This window comes from Lissotriton helveticus, chromosome 1_1 (genome assembly GCF_964261635.1).
Source record: "Lissotriton helveticus chromosome 1_1, aLisHel1.1, whole genome shotgun sequence".
Lineage (NCBI taxonomy): Eukaryota > Metazoa > Chordata > Amphibia > Caudata > Salamandridae > Lissotriton > Lissotriton helveticus.
In genome coordinates this window covers 1,894,858,941-1,894,874,866 of record NC_136057.1, presented here as the reverse complement: position 1 = coordinate 1,894,874,866, position 15,926 = coordinate 1,894,858,941, and the positions used below count along the sequence as shown (strand labels likewise).

At 42.0% G+C, this 15,926-nt stretch overlaps 1 protein-coding gene across 4 annotated transcripts in view; it reads right to left on the bottom strand.

Annotated features, from left to right (window-relative positions):
• Nucleotides 1-15,926, bottom strand: part of TPR (translocated promoter region, nuclear basket protein) — a 728,231-nt gene that overhangs the window by 552,564 nt on the left and 159,741 nt on the right. For all 4 annotated transcript variants that reach the window (XM_078642622.1, XM_078642637.1, XM_078642629.1 and 1 more), the window contains exons 18-20: nt 13,079-13,241; nt 10,113-10,247; nt 3,582-3,722 (exon numbers count right to left, since the gene is read on the bottom strand). In XM_078642622.1, coding sequence (XP_078498748.1) covers nt 3,582-3,722; nt 10,113-10,247; nt 13,079-13,241 — 439 coding nt within the window. The remainder of the gene's footprint in view (nt 1-3,581; nt 3,723-10,112; nt 10,248-13,078; nt 13,242-15,926) is intronic.

The window sequence follows — 15,926 nt, the reverse complement described above, 5'->3', positions numbered from 1 at the left end:
ACCGAAACAGAACTGTTAATAACAGCTCCTGAAATCAAGACAATCAACACGACAAGACTTGACTAATAAGATCCTCCTTAATAAAGCAGGTTTCCAAATAACATGCATGCACTGTAAATGTGAACCCATATAAACACAGGAACACGACCCTGGGGTATGATGTTCGCAACAGTTTGACGGAACACCTGAGGTTTATCAAGTTTTAAATAAGAAGTGTGGAAGATTTCCACCCAGAATAGAGAAAAACTAAAAACAAGCACAGAGCAATTCATAGACTTAGGGAGCGAATGTCCATGTAATCATTCAGATGTGTTTCATATTCTAGATGTAGTTAGCAGATGGTTGTTCTGGACTTTAGTAGTTAGTTCAGATCTGTATGCTACATGTTCAGCCTCATACCCAAAATAACAGACCTGTGCAGGGTTTTTTGTAACCAGTAAAGGGCCAAAGAAGCATGCATCTATTACATACAATGGGAATCCAGTCTCTGAAAGGAAAGCTCTAGTGAGTGCTCCCAGGACAGGGCTCCTCCTTCAATCTTAATGGAAGGAATCTATACTGTGTGAATGTTAGGCCATACTGGCAGTGACTTCACTGAAAGTAGTCCATGCTGGTGCACAAAATCAGCTAGCTAGTTCTGGTCTGCTGAAAAACTCACAATGCACATATACACCGCCCAGAAAAGCTCTGCGTATCTTCATGCTCTCTAAGCCCTGGATACTAAAGAAAAAGGTCAGTGAAACAAAAATAAAAACAGATGGAGAAGTCTGTTGCCCAGAAAAGAAGGGAATTCAGACGCAGCCTTCTCTGATGTAGCCATCAAGGTTTGTATTTGAAGTCTTTGGAAGAATAGGAAAGTGTTTGGAAGAAGAAAATTTGATGGGAGAAGTGTCGCATCATGTGGATTAACTGATATTATGGGGTGCTTTTACATCCAAACACAGAACTGGCAATAAAAAGGCGGGAAAAGGCAAAGCTGAATGATGGCCAAGGAATTTTCATTTAGTTTCAGCTATTAAAGGGCAGGGGTGGTTTGACAATTAAGTTGTCTTTTTGGGGAAGGGTTGAGATTACATTATGAGGGTATTTTAAACGTTGGGCCTCATTTTTTGCACACAGACGGCTTAGGTCCCTTTCCCCGTCCTTAGTAAGATCATGTGAGCTTGCCTTGGGTGCTCAAGATGATATTACTGAAGACCTACCAATCTCCAACAAAGAAAGAAGCATGCTGCTTTTCTTCGGAATATAAATGCATTCATTTATGTAAAATTAAATTCTACCTGCTCTTCGCTTCATAGAGGTTTGGCAGAGTCCTGATAAATGGTGCAGCTGTTGACATAGTAAAGGCAGGCCATTCCATACATCTGACACAGCTAAATGTATTTCTTAAGAAAAAGACTGATAGTGCTAAAGTAGACTGGTAAGAACAGCAAAATTAAGATCACAAGCAACCAGTCCAGAATTTACTTGAATACACATAAAGATTGTTTGAAAGCCAACTCTGAACCCTCTGGGCAATAAAGAATTGGTGATAGAAAAAACAGGCAGAATGAGAAACGTCTGTTATGGTATATGGCAACCACAAATGTATATGGATTTCATAAAACCTTGAGTCATAAAACAGTTTGACAGGCTGTGATATGGGCTTACACAGCCTTTCAGTGTCAATGTGTTCATCTGTTAATACTCATCTGTGATCGAAGATTCCACTACAATCAATATTGGACTGCGCATGCAATCTCAAACAAGCAGAAGGCACAACCATATAAACACAGTCCTCAGTGGTCCATCTGGGTTACATTGTAACTAACTGGAAAAGCAAATCCACTGAAGAAAAGGATGTAATTATTGTGCCTAACAAGGACATACGTGGTTTTAGAAACCTGGTCTGTCAGAGCCGAACATTTACTAAGGACTTTGTAAATCGGCTCAACTTTCTGGACATAATTTAAAAAGTAGATGATACAGAGCCAACAACAGAAGGATGTGTTTAAATTGTATGCTATCATTTGAATTGCCGTAATGTACTTCCATGTTATTTATAGACTGATTTCTAACATCCATCATGGTACTTTATTCTGAAACTGTTGCCAAGAGAATACCACGATTCTCTGGTGGAGAAAGAAGCTGAAAAATGGGCAAGAATGGCCCTATTTTTGGATTGCCTGATCAAGGTTCTAAACAATCATGCTTTCCTTACCAACTGATTACAATAAACACTGTGGGAGTGTTGGCACTGTATGCTTTCCTAGCCTTAAGAAATGCAAACTCTCCTTTACTATCTTTTGATTAGATAGAGTTTACCGCAACATAAATTTCCTTTTCTGCAATGCCTGCTTTTCAATATAGTAGCTTAGAGTGGTGGCATGGAAATGGGCGTTGCCTCGAAGCACCATTAGTGGCTTCCTTATCATACCTTGTCCAGACCTTCTAGGACTGTATAGAAATCGCTGGCTTTCATGGAGGTCTCAAGATGAAATTGCCCCCTCAAGAGTCAAAGGCAACACTGCAATAATGCCACCAAAGAAACTGCTTCAGAACTCATAACTTTGATAAGAAGTTTTAATATTTCATGAGAAGCTTCAATACTCCCTGGCACATGCACACATAACTGCTGCATTAGTTAAATACAAAGAAAATGTTATTAGAGAATGCATGACATGTCGCCCCCAAAAGGGTCAAAATGCTGCAGTGTAACCCTGCTGGTTGGGTGGCAGGAGGAGTGGGGTAAATGGTAGAGTGGCTTGGAGGAAGATTAATGTGAGAATCCCACCCGGAGGCTGCGGGTGGGCTTCAGGTGCTCATAGGGACCGCAGCGTAGGCAGTCAGTACTTGCATCCTGGGAAGGCCTGCAAGGTCATTGCTCTTTTCAATACAGTTTCTCAGATACATGACAGCAGGGGGCGAGGTGGGTGGGACGGTATTTAGTATACCTGTGTGCCGCACCTAACCAGTTGTGTCAATACATCTGGCTACCACAATGCAACTAGATTACAAAAGAAGTAGCAGTTTACTCCTCAACTGAGTAATGGGGATGAGCTGCCTGCATGGTGACTCACTTAAATCAGTAGTGCAACAAATGAATCACTAAACTGGCCAACAGCATTTGTGAGTCACTTCTATAAAGGAAAAGAGTTGTGCTGCGAAATCTGTACACCCAACCATATATGCAATATCCCATTTTATACTGCAGATTTACGTGTGGCATGTTCCGCCAACTGAAATGGGTTTCCAAAGGAATATAGTGGACAAATGCGTCATTCCTCCTATGGGATGCTCCAGCTATAGTAAATGAAGCAGGAGCTTTAATAGCCACTTCATATTATGTTCATATACATACAGGTGCAGAGTTAGCTTGGTACAAGAGCATAAACCACTTTCATCCTGTTTACTTTCTGCCAAAGCCCAATCATAAGTTTTAATTTGTAAGATCAGAGGTAGCAGGCTGGATCCACACACAAGTCAGCAAACTATGTACTTCCATGTCCTGCTCCCCTCAAGCCATTGTGCCAAAGTTCCTGACTTATCATGGCAGCCACAGGCCAGACCGCAGTCAGACAACCAACAACTATAGAACTTACATCTTGGTTTTTGCTGAGCAAATGTTTCTGCTCCACTTCATGTTCCAGTTTCTTTTTAAGCTGTGCAATCTCCCGTTCCAACTTCTCAATCTGGTTGTTGTATCGTTGTTTGATCTCCGTCTCTGATCGTTCCAAGGTCAGCTATTGGTAGGAAAGCAGAATATTTAGGATTCTGATTAGGACATGCAAACCAAGCACTGAAACCAAACATAGGACTTTCCTAAAGCACAGCATATTTTGTTTTAAGACTTTATAGCACAAAAAGGCAGAAGCAATCACAAAAATCAAAATACTCAGTCATACGGAACATCCTGATTGGAGTAAGCGTGTGTTCATGGCCAATGTCATAAGAGACTTTGCAAGGCATTATTTTTATGACCATTTCAGAAATATTCAGCTACTACATATGTGTCATACAAAAAGCTAGAATATCACAATTGAATGCATTGGCAAACAGCAGAAAATGACTGCAGATCGTTAGGACTTTATATGTAAACCATTCCTCATTTTATCCAGACCAAGATATAGGCTATTGTTGGAGGCGCTGAAACTCTAGAATGGAGCAATGTTACTGGAGGAAAATCCAAACCATTTTCAGCATTGAAATAGTTAATGGCTGGTGCAGCTAGATCTTCATTCTCACGATCGCCACGCACTCTTTCATCCATTCTCAAAATAATACACACCCCAAATTTAAAAGAGCTTAATGACTGGTATTGATCTAGTACATCAAAATCTTTACTGCCGTAGTCCAACTTAAATCAATCTCCCAAACAATGACACTATATATGTGAGGCTTTTTCTTGGGGTTCTAGGACGATCACAGGTTAATGAGCCTTGTGCTGTGGGCTAAGAAGGCTTCACCCTGGTGTCCATGTTCGGTAAAAAACAGTTGTACGCTCAATAAAAAGGCCACATTTTATACTTCTAGCATGTGATGCTCTCAGGGGAGGAAAGATGGGCAATCAGGGATTACTTCAGGAGGAAGACAGGCTTAGCAAACAAATATGCTGTGCAATACCTTAGATAGTGGACAGTAAAAAGTGTTGAGTAAAAACGTGCAAAATAACATTGTCGGCAAGTAAAAGGGAACTTACAATTGTGGTCAACAAAGAAGACTTTAAACCTTCTGGGCAGGAGAAATGATCCCAACACTATTACAGCTAAATCTTATAACAGTGTAAAACTGGGCAATAATGTTAGCTTTATCTTATATGCGATGCAAAGAGTCAGCTCAGTAAACTTCAAGATGCCTGCTATGTATGCATATCTCAAAACCTTTCAGCAGTGGTAGAGATTTTCCAGTAAACTGTACTGGGACACTCACTGGTAGTCACAAGGTACAGGTGGCCAGTAGTATAATGAAAGACAAGCGTGACTTCAACTGGAGAGATCTCTGGGTGGGTTGAGGTAGATCCATGCAGACTTGTAAAGGTAATGGAGCAGCCCATCAATCCGAATGTCTTTTTGATTCTCTAGGCCAGAGTTCTCCAAAGTCGGTCCTGGAGGGTTGAATCAATGCCAGATTGAGATAACTACATTTATCTAAATGTGGATATACTAAAAATCTGGCACGGGTCCTCCAGGACTCACTTTGGAGAACCCTGCTCTAGGGCTAGGGTAGTAACTGGCTCATGGGCAGCCCAAGTGTATTTCAAGATGTTTCCACACAGGTTCTTGCATGGGTCACGCCATTCTCCCACACAGGACTATCCAGCTCTGTGTGCAATCAGGAAGATTGTCCTTTGCTCTGCAGGCCAGCCCCAAGATGACCAACTCCACAGATTTTCCCAGACTTACTTCTAGGCCAGAGGAAAATATCCTCTCCCGGTGTGAAGGCATACAAGGTGATGAGCTGAGCAAAGTGTTCACGGAGGGTGCAATACTAGTAGTCCTTCTGTTGCCAATAAATCATATGCTTTTGACCAAAGAGGAAGACTAGCTTTCAAAACTTGCACTGCTTGTCTAGTTCTTGAATAGAATCCTTCATCGTTGTCCAGATATCGCAGGCTTCCTGCCTCGCTGGCCAGCCATGACCAGTTTGAACTAATTCAGATGTGGATGTTTATTTAGGTTACTGCATGCCTCCAACTGCCATGGGAGACTACCACAAGCAGGGAAAGGATGGGGTGGAGGGAAGGGTTGGCTTCACTTCAACTGTGGGAATAGCTACTTTTCCCCGACCAAACATACTTAATTTGTGCAGGGAGATGTGTATGTGAAAGCGGAGGTGCAAAGAGATTAACAATGGCACAGCCGTGTAGAAAATCCAAAGAGTTCTCGAGGTTCCAAGACTCGCCATTCTAGATATGCAGGTGATTTATGCTGCATCTTACTGGTTCAGCGACTGCCGCTCAGAGCTACATAGCTTTGTCAGCGCCTACAAAGTCTGCTAGGCTGGCCGAGGCTTAAGCAGACAGCCACCTTGCTGGAGGTTGCAGGGGCAGATCGAGCCACATCCTTTCCCCAGCATTTACAGCTGGCTGTGCATGAGGTCATTCAAAGGTTTGAGGCAAGTTGACTCACCTGGTGTGTGAAGTCACTGAAAAGTTGCATACAGCAGATTAGTTCTTTTGTGTTTTTGTTGTTGTGCTACTACAATGATTGCATGAATTTAGCCGCATAAGTGTTCTCTTTTTAAAACCAATTTGAAGTAAAAAAAAAAAAACTCTAGGCCACATTTTCCTAGTTGGGAGAAGATTCCGTGAAGTTGTATTTGTTAGCACTTACTATGGCAACATGATAGATTACTTCTAGTTTCTTGCAGCAAGCATTTCCAGTTATTCCTATAAAAAAAATACATAAAAAAAAAAAAAAGAGACCAGCGTTGCATTTGCTTCCATGCTTGTTGCTCGAGTACTGGTTTCTTTGTGCCCAGCTCTTCTCTATTCAACATTGAACTTTGCCTTAAAGACTTCCGCTCATCTTGGCATTTTGTGCGTTTGGTTGGAAGTTTTTTTCTCTCCTACGCTTCAGACTTTCTCCTTAAGCTTCACCTCTTGACTTTGTTGCATCCTGGAGCCTGGGGTTGGGGTTGCTGCTGAAGGTAACAGACATCGTTAACTGTTTATTAGCAAACAGAACTATAGTATCCAATATAGGCATAGAGGGCCATTTGTGTCCACACCTTGCTTAAGATTTCATTACTTTCTTTATCTCAGGTCCCTGCTTTGGAGTCAATTCTTCAGGAATTCAAGTAAATGTAAATGTAATGTAAATGTAAGTCTACTCTTGCATTTGTCCTGTCAGCGAGTTTCTTGGTCCAACTGTTTACACAGGATAAGTAGTATCCTTCCACTGCTGACTTCACACTGCAAACAAAATCTTTTAAAGAATTCAAAAGAAAAAACAATCTCAGATCATCGCACATGTACTTCGAAGGTCACTCCTCATGCACCTGTGTACAAGTCTATTCCAGAGCAATGAATGCGCACACTATGCCAAAACAGTCAAATATCTTGAGCTTGCTTTCACTAGTGAGTCGACCAGATAAGGGTAGAAGTGTAGATCTTGTCTTCTCCGGTATGTGGCTATTGCTACTAGACATTTTGGAAACACACAGTGCTGATTTTACTCAGTAGGGTAGCACTCTGAACTGGCAGTGTACTTTCTCCAAGAGTAATATGAGGTACCATATGCATCTTAGGTTTAATGGTATGTGCTGGGAGGCATTCTAAAGGTCTACGATTCCCCTCCTTAGGAGCAGGATGACCTCCTGTAGTGTTGTCATCTTGAAGTGTTGGGCTCTCGGTGTTCAGTCTTGACTAGGAAGTATACCTAGTAGATACCTCTTCTGGTCTCCTTGCATGGACTCTTGATATAGCTGTTTTTTTGTGAGCTCTTTGACTTCCTATCACAGTTGTACAAGCTATTGTTCAGTTAATGGTTTTCTCTTTGGGGGAGGGTGGCTGTGTCTTAAGTTCTGAAGTAGCCGTGCATGTTTAATTGCGCAAACATAAGGCGATGATGGACGGAGTGCTGAAACTTTTCACACTCACCCCCGGTCACAGATTTGGGTTGAATCCAAAATCGTTCTTTAGCTCACTTCAACACCCCAGTTTGGACCCAGCCATATGCAAATAAGTCTTGCCCTGTGCTTCATGGGAATAGTCCAGCCTGAACTGCCGAGCCAGGGCCTCCCTGGCCCGGAAACAAGCATTCTGGGAGCGATTTCGGGGTAACACCCCCTCATCAGCCAGGTTAATTTGCTGGATGCCTGGCTTGGCAGTTCCGGCGAGACTATTCCCATGAGGAACAGGGTCAAGACTGATTTGCATATGGCTAGGTCTGAACTGGGGTGGCAGACTGAGCTAAAGAATGATGGATTCAACTCAGACCTTTGCCTGGGGGTGAGTGTTTGAAAAGTTTCAGCACTCCGTCCATCACCTCCTTGTATTTGCTCGCATTATATTTAATATGCAGTTGTACGAGGTAATTGACCTCCACTCCTGCAATAATCCTTATATTCTTTCCCCCAACTTGTGTTATGTAGCTCTGTTGTGGACGCAGACAGTCACTTGTTTGCTTGCCTCTTAGCCCCCCCCCCCCTTGCAGGATGGCCTCTCCCTCTCTGTTTCCTTGAAAATGGCTGTCTCGCTGGGTGTTGCCACGGTTGTTGTGCAACGGGCTGGCTACAGGCCTTCTGTTTGTGCTGACTGCCAGTCTCTTGGTGGGCATTCCTCCTCTACTGTAGGTTCACCTGAACTGAAATGCTTCTCGGTTTCATTTCCCTTTCTATTTTATCTGCTGAAGTGCCACATCCACAGTGGTTTAAAGAGGGTTTTTCACCATGAAAGCCATGATGATCACAGATGACTCTACTTTGAATCCAAAGACTTAGCCAGGTGTGCCCTCTGAGGGTAGTGTCTGTGCATATATGCCTGCTGGCAGTGTCTGCTGTGTCCAACACTGATTGGAGACTGGAGTTGGTGATGTTATTGCTCTCCTGGATACCTGCCTTGGCTCTGTTGTTTAACTCCTCCGGGAGGTGTTGCATGAAACACTCAATTTTCTCCCACTGCTGGTGACCGTGGCGGTAGAGAAGCGTGTCAGAATTGGCAATTCTCCTTACCAACAGACCCATTCTTTACCTCTCCTTTTCTGGTGGTGGCCCAGTTGATGTGTGTGCATTGTTCCTTTTTCTGACTGTTGCCATGATTATGAAATCTACAGGGTATTTTCCCATGCAGTATCGAGGGGCTTGTATGGAGTGTTTGTACTTCTCTGCTGTAGGGGGTTACAGCTCCAGCTGTGGCTGGGTCTAAGAACACCTCCTTACCTTGGTCTGGGATGCTGGGGAGCAGAAGTAGATATCAGTTTGCCTTCTGTGATGGCATGAGTGTTTCTAGAAGGAAGAGATGTCCCTCTCTTCCTCAAGCCAACTTCGATGTGGAGGCAGGAGATGCAATTTCCTTTACACTATAAGGTCTTGTCCCGTGCTTTGCTCATACTGGACAGGAGTGCTCAGTACCTTAGGCAGGGTGTTGGTTTGCCACTGGCCCTTGAAACCAAACTTGCACTACTCCACATCACCGAGGATACAGACTTCAATAAATAAAAAGAGTATTTCCTTCAAATATGTCTACTACTACCAAAAACGAGATTGCACGAGAGCTGGGGGAAGGTATCTCGAGCGTAAGGCCAATGAACTGAGCCACTGCATTGCCTTGGAGCTTTCCACTTCTAAATCTAGGAGCTGCCCAAAAAAACATGACAAGATCTGGGCTGACTGCAATAAATATAGGAGGATTTTTTTTTGGGGGGGGGGGGGTTAGGTTGGTTCTTTATCGACTCCTAGATACTGCCGGTTGATGGGGACATAGAGAGGGATATTACTACTGTGTTTTCATTCTGGATTTTGTGCTGTGTTGCTGGTTGAGGTGGGATGTGGACTCGCGAGATTTAACTTTGTATGGTTCATTCAGAAATCATGATTAAATTGGATTATTTAAAAAACAGACTGCTTCAGATAGAAAAAGTGTGCACAATCAATCTCAATTACAAGAAATTGAATCTTGGGGGAAGAAAGAAAAAAGTAAAAACTACAAAAATATACATTATAAAAGGATGGCTGTAGAACACGTCAGAAAAACTGAATAAAAGGATGCAGAGGATCCATCTGTGAAAAGTTCAAGGGGACTGCAGGGGGCTTTTTTTGACCATTTGTGTTCATTCAGTACCTGCAAAGTGGATCCACTTGATCACAGGAATTTGAATAAAATAATAATCAAGATTCTTCAGATGCCCTTGATCCTGACCCAGCTGTGAAACTAGCCCTAGAGCAGCTGAAGTTGAAACGTACTTTTGTAAATTTTATTGAACTTTAGAGGCTGATTTACAATGAAAACATAAACCTCCATTTACTTAAACAGGCTGGTGGTGTACAGGAAATCTAGTCACAGATTTTCCTATTACAATGGATGAGCAATTTGGTGCACAACTAAGGTACATCCCAATTTCAGTCTCAGATCCCACGCAAAACGAAGTTTAACAGACACTAACCTGAACATGCTCAAGCATTTCGTAACTTACCTGAATAGTTTGTAGATTAGTGTACAAGAGATTCTGCCCTCTTTGGCCAGCAATTAAGGACTCCCTCTCCTGGTTCAGACGGGCTTCTGACATCTTCAGCATGTCCTTCTCTTTCCTCAAGTTTTCTCCTCTCACCTGTAGTAAAATAAACACCCAAAATGCTAACAATTTTACAGGAGAATTACGGATACTTAGCAGTAACTTAAATCATTACAAATATCGAACTACTACAAAACACAAGTAGGACGTGCACAAATATTTCAGTCCCATGTAGTTTAAACACGATTTTCCTCGCACTAAACAAACTCAAGGGCTAATGAACTCCATACTAGACATCATTACCTTATCTCAGGGTGCCTGAAATCCACATTTGAGTGCATGAACAAATTCCATTTTTGAACACTCAAACCCCTCACTCAGACTAGTAGAAAGTAATACTCCCAGATCACTAACTAGGCTACCCATGAACATGACACCAGACTACTCCAATCTCACCCAGGACCATTCATACAATCTTCAGTTTACACCCTGCCTCAAATCTGGGCCAGTCCCTCTCACAGCATGCCTATGGCAGAGTCCATGCATGTCTGGGAAAAAAGATGCACCAAGATCCTTATCCACCAGCTCAGGGCCATTGAATACCAGGTCTGCTCGTCAATACTTGAAAAGCAGCCCCACCTTAAGTTACCCTGTCTGTGGCTGTGTTGCTCTTTTCACTCTAGGCAACTTAATGACTAGGACACAAAGCCCTTCAACGTATGGTCCAAGTAGGCCCCTGGGGAGAATGGAGTTCATTGAAAATAAGAGTCAAAGATGTAGGCATCATTTTAGCCAGAGAAGCGAAAACATTTTTGACTGCATGTTTGCGTTAAACAGTACACTCTGACAAAAAGTTCCTAAGGTTTGACTTCATCTTATATAGGCCTCGACTCCATCTCGACTAATGGGGGCCAACATTTTGTCTCTCAAACAATGGAAGCCACAATTTTTCCCGATTTATGCAGAATCACTGTCACGTCTGATATTCGACACAGATGTCGACTAACCTCATCTTTTAAAGAACTGTGAAAGAGTCCGATATAACCATAAATGTAACATTTGTCTGGGTCAAGGTCTACATTACACCATGTAAAGATTAATTAAGAACCTAACAGACATTTAAGCAAAATAATATAGTCTGAATTTAAGTCCTTTTACTTTATATGCTCATAAGTAAATGTCAGGGACCCATACCTTGATGCATATAATATGTTTCAGACACTCCCATTTCTGATAAGATTTAAGATGCCTTCCATCTGACCACTTGTCATGAGAGAGCTTTCTCCCAGATTATTGCCTGAGATTCTGCCAGAGACGGTCACACCTACTGCCAGCACACTTTGCAGATGCTACATCTCGCTTGAAGCTCAAAAAAGCTGAGTTTCGGAGGAAGACTGATTGACTGCTACCGAAGCATGCGTTTGGCCTTCGCAGGGGACACTGTCTTCATGCCTACGCTGATAAAGACAGCCTTTTCAGCCAACAAGATATGTAGTGAGTCTCTTCCTAAGAAACTCTAGACTGCCAGTTGCTCTCTTTCATGTGTTTTTAGTATAGAAGTAGACATTAAGTTGTTCTAAAAATATCCTTTAAAATTGTCTAGAACGCTAGAAATGTTCATTTTATTTTCGTTATTTATAATGTGCCTTCTCGCTGTTTTTATCATAATCTATGTAGTTGTTTTAGATAAACTGAGAACCAGATTGTTCCTGTAGTAATAAATATTTTTTAGTTCCTGTAGTAATAAATATTTTTTAGTTAAGTGTTCATTCTTCTTAGTACAGTGTGTGTGAGTGATACAGTGAATACCAAAATAAGTTTCTTTTTTTTTACTGTTTCCATGTTGCCCCTGATCCATTTAAGGGATTGTTAGTAACCCAAAAGCAATGTTTCTATATCAATTACACATCAAGTAGTGTTTTGCGGGGCTACAACAACCTGTATTTCACATTCATCACTGGTGTATTAAACAGAGTTCACCTGTGTGTGAGAAAGCACACTTTGTAGCGTTACGCCAAAGTCATAACTTATGCAACAACTCGAATGTTGTCCTCAAAAGAGGCCCAGGTTTCAGTAAGACTCATTCCTGTTCTCTTACAAAGATCAGGCCTTCTGGTTCTAGCCTTTTCAATCAGGCTTGATGTGCTTCAGACACTTGCTGCCCCAGAAATCCTTGAGTGAGATACAAAGAGTTCCTCACCCAGTTTCTTCAACATTTTCCCAGCATCATTTACAGGTTGGACTGCATACAATACCACCAAAACTATAATTTTTTGATTTGGTTAGAGTTAAAGTAACCTGCTCTGCAGACGCCTATACTACAATATTTAGGGAATGAGACGGGGACTTGAGAAACCTTCACTGGTATCGGAGGTTAGCATCTAATTATATGGCAAAGCAATGTTTTCTTATTGAGGCAGCAAAGGCTTTTTTTCTCTATGTCAGAAGCAAAACCACCATGAAAAGCAAGTGCCATATGCAATATAACATTCGTTCACAATGTATGGGAGACATGTACACAACAACATTTCTCCCCATTATCAAAGATTAGATCCACGTTTATAAGATGTTGTGCAACCCTTAAAATCAGGATTTAATTAACCAGTACAATGAGATTCACCAATATCTGCATCTCAATTACAGCCACAATTATATTTTGACTCAAACGAAAGACAAATCTCCACCATGAGTTAGGGCACTACCTTCTAGATTAAACCAGGTCTTCCTGTAGAACTACCATGACTTTAAACATCATAAATAGTGGTTTAATTTTTGGTGAATGTTTGCTCTGAAGCCAGGAAATAAGAAACAGAAGAAGAAACCTTTCACTTAAGTTAAAATTCATTTGCAAACGTATCTGTGAACAATACATTTTGAAATGTTTTACAATCCAGCAACAAGATATTGAAAGGGAACTGTAAAATCACCTCAGCTATGGCAAGCTTCTCATTGGCCGCTCTTAGATCCTGGGTCAAGGTGTTGATGATCTGCTCCTGCTTTTGGGTGGTGGCTGAAAGCTTTTGAGATTTCTCATGCAGGGATGTTATTTCACGACGGTATCCTTCAACATTATCCTGCAGCATCTCATACCTTCATGTTGCAACAAAAGGTTGATTAAGAGAGGATCATAAAACAAGGTAAATTAACACATGGCCAACACAAAGAGAACCTTCTTTGAAAACAATGTTCTTAATTATTTCTGTTGTATGGGATAGCAAGACATGAGGTCCAAGTCTTCAATCAGTTACCAAGTAGTCCAAATTGAAATTGGAGTTGTATGCCCCGATGCAAACAAGGTTTCTAAGGGATACTTTAACATTCTTTAACTGAAAACAGACAGAAGGGTGTCTCCCTGATAAACAAACGAGAACAATTAAGTGGGAAAGATTAATATTCTGTACAGCGTAAAATACCTGTCCTTTAGAAAGGACAAAGGGGTCTTCAGATGTTCCAGGATGGTGATTAAAAATTGGAAAAAGGTGGATCTCATTACCAATAAGACCACAGAGAGGCAGGGACTGTATGAACATACCTCTTTGAAGTATTTAATCAAAAGGTGTTTATACTCTCAATCGAATAGCAGTCCCCAGATGGGTCACTATGAATGCTCATATCAATGGCTGGCTATACACAGTGCAGGAACAAGCATTCACTGATTTGACAGGTGTTAGAAGCACACCTGGAAACAAAGGACAGAAGGATGGACTTCCAGGATTAAAAATGTGCATAGATATTTCAAGGAATTAATCAAAAGGAATAAGTAAGATGGTTAAGAAGAAAATGGGACCACGTGGGCTTTATTGAAAAGAGTATTAAGGCCTTTTGGTCTTTGATTGCACATGGCTTCGGGAAGGGTAACAAAACCAAGTCAAACTTGATAAAGGATGAACCACGCGTTGAATACAAACATTTGGATGTCAATCCAACAGATCTACCAAGCTGTGAACTTCCCTAGGAACTATATGTAGGTTGTAAAGACATTAATGAGGTTGTAGGAAAATGGATTATTATGTGGTGTGGTCGTGAAACCTCACCATGTCCGGTACAGATGGGTTTCTTTAAGAAAACCTTTAGGTCCGCCCTGGGTCGCTGTCACACAGAGCAGTTAGGCTTAAGCAAAGAAACAAATTTAAAGCACGTAGAAGTACCAAAACCGCCAACAAGCCAGAAAAACAATAAAAATCTGACACCAATTTATAAAAATAGTCTATGTTTCTCTCAAAATAGGCAACAAAACAACAACAAGCATTTACAATGCAATGGTTTTGCCTTTGTTAAAGTTAGAGCTATTGGCATTGCTCTTGACATTTTTATTTATGTTTTATTTTTTTTAACATAAATAAATGGCATTGTCATTTACAATGCCAATAGCTTAATCTCTCGCAAATGCCACACACAAACACCCACAGAGAGCCCCCCACACACACACACACACACAGAGCCCTCCACAGACACACCCACACAGAGCCCCCCACACACACAGCCACACAGAGCCCCCCCTACACACCCACACAGAGCCCCCCACACACTGCGAGCCCACCCCCACACACTGCGAGCCCCCCCACACACAGAATGTGTCCTGGGATAGTGCACTCCTCTCGGGGCACGACGGCGTCACGACAGCCCTTGTGCAATGTGTGCCCGCCCCACTGCACGCACATTTTTTCACACTCAGGCGGACACACACACACAATACACACTCTCACACTGATACTCGACACATATGCAGAGACTGAGAGACATGCAGACGGACGAGCTGACACGCACAGGCACACTCACTCAGCCACACAATGCGCAGACAGACGTACACACATGAAGAAACCCGCACAGACACGCGCACAAACACAGGCGCATACACATAGTACATACACACATAAGTATGTACACATGTATTCGTACGCTCAAAAGTGTATACACAAACACCATTATTCACGGTGCATTCGTAGGTGGCTGGAGGGGTGGTCGGCACGAACCTATCCTGACCTGCTTGCAATAAATAAATAAAAAAAAAATAAAAAAATGGAAAGTCAACTATTGGATTCAAATTTGATTGAGGTGGACTAGCAAATCTGTAATCTCTGAACGCCTTAAAGACCACTCAATTGACAAATGCAGAATGTGACGTGGAAGTTATTGTAGAATTTTGGCAATCTGATGTTTAGACTGGGCATGCAGGCGGGACAAGGTGATCAAAGAAGCGACAGAAGAGCATCTGGACATACAAATTAGTTGGATGAAAATTCACTGGACATATTTTGAATATTCCACACAAGTAAGGAAGGTTATATTTAAATACATAAAAAGGGACTAGATTGGGTATCTGAAACTAGTCCCTCACAAGCTCTTAGTGGCATGAACACAGTATGAGGTGACATGGATCCCCACTTGCTTCATTTCCTTCATGCCATTCAAAGCATCCCGAAGGCCATCATTCTCAAATCTTGGGCGGAGATGTCAGAATTGGAGCATTTAAATATTATCAGCTTTCGATCCTGTGGTGCACAATGATTTCTGCAGCATCTACATTACTTACTCAGGTTCCTCCGATTAACATTAATAAAAAGCAACATACATATGTTAGGAAATCACAATCCCTCTCTCTCTCACTCACTCCTACATCATCTCTCTCCCCAGTCTGTCACTTTTGAAGTCCTTTTTACACCTGTTGGTTACCTATGCGGTTCATCTCTAACAGTGTATAACTTGCACAGGGGGCTCGCAGTGTGTGGGGGGCTCTGTGTGGGTGTGTGGGGGGCTCTGTGTGGGTGTGTGGGG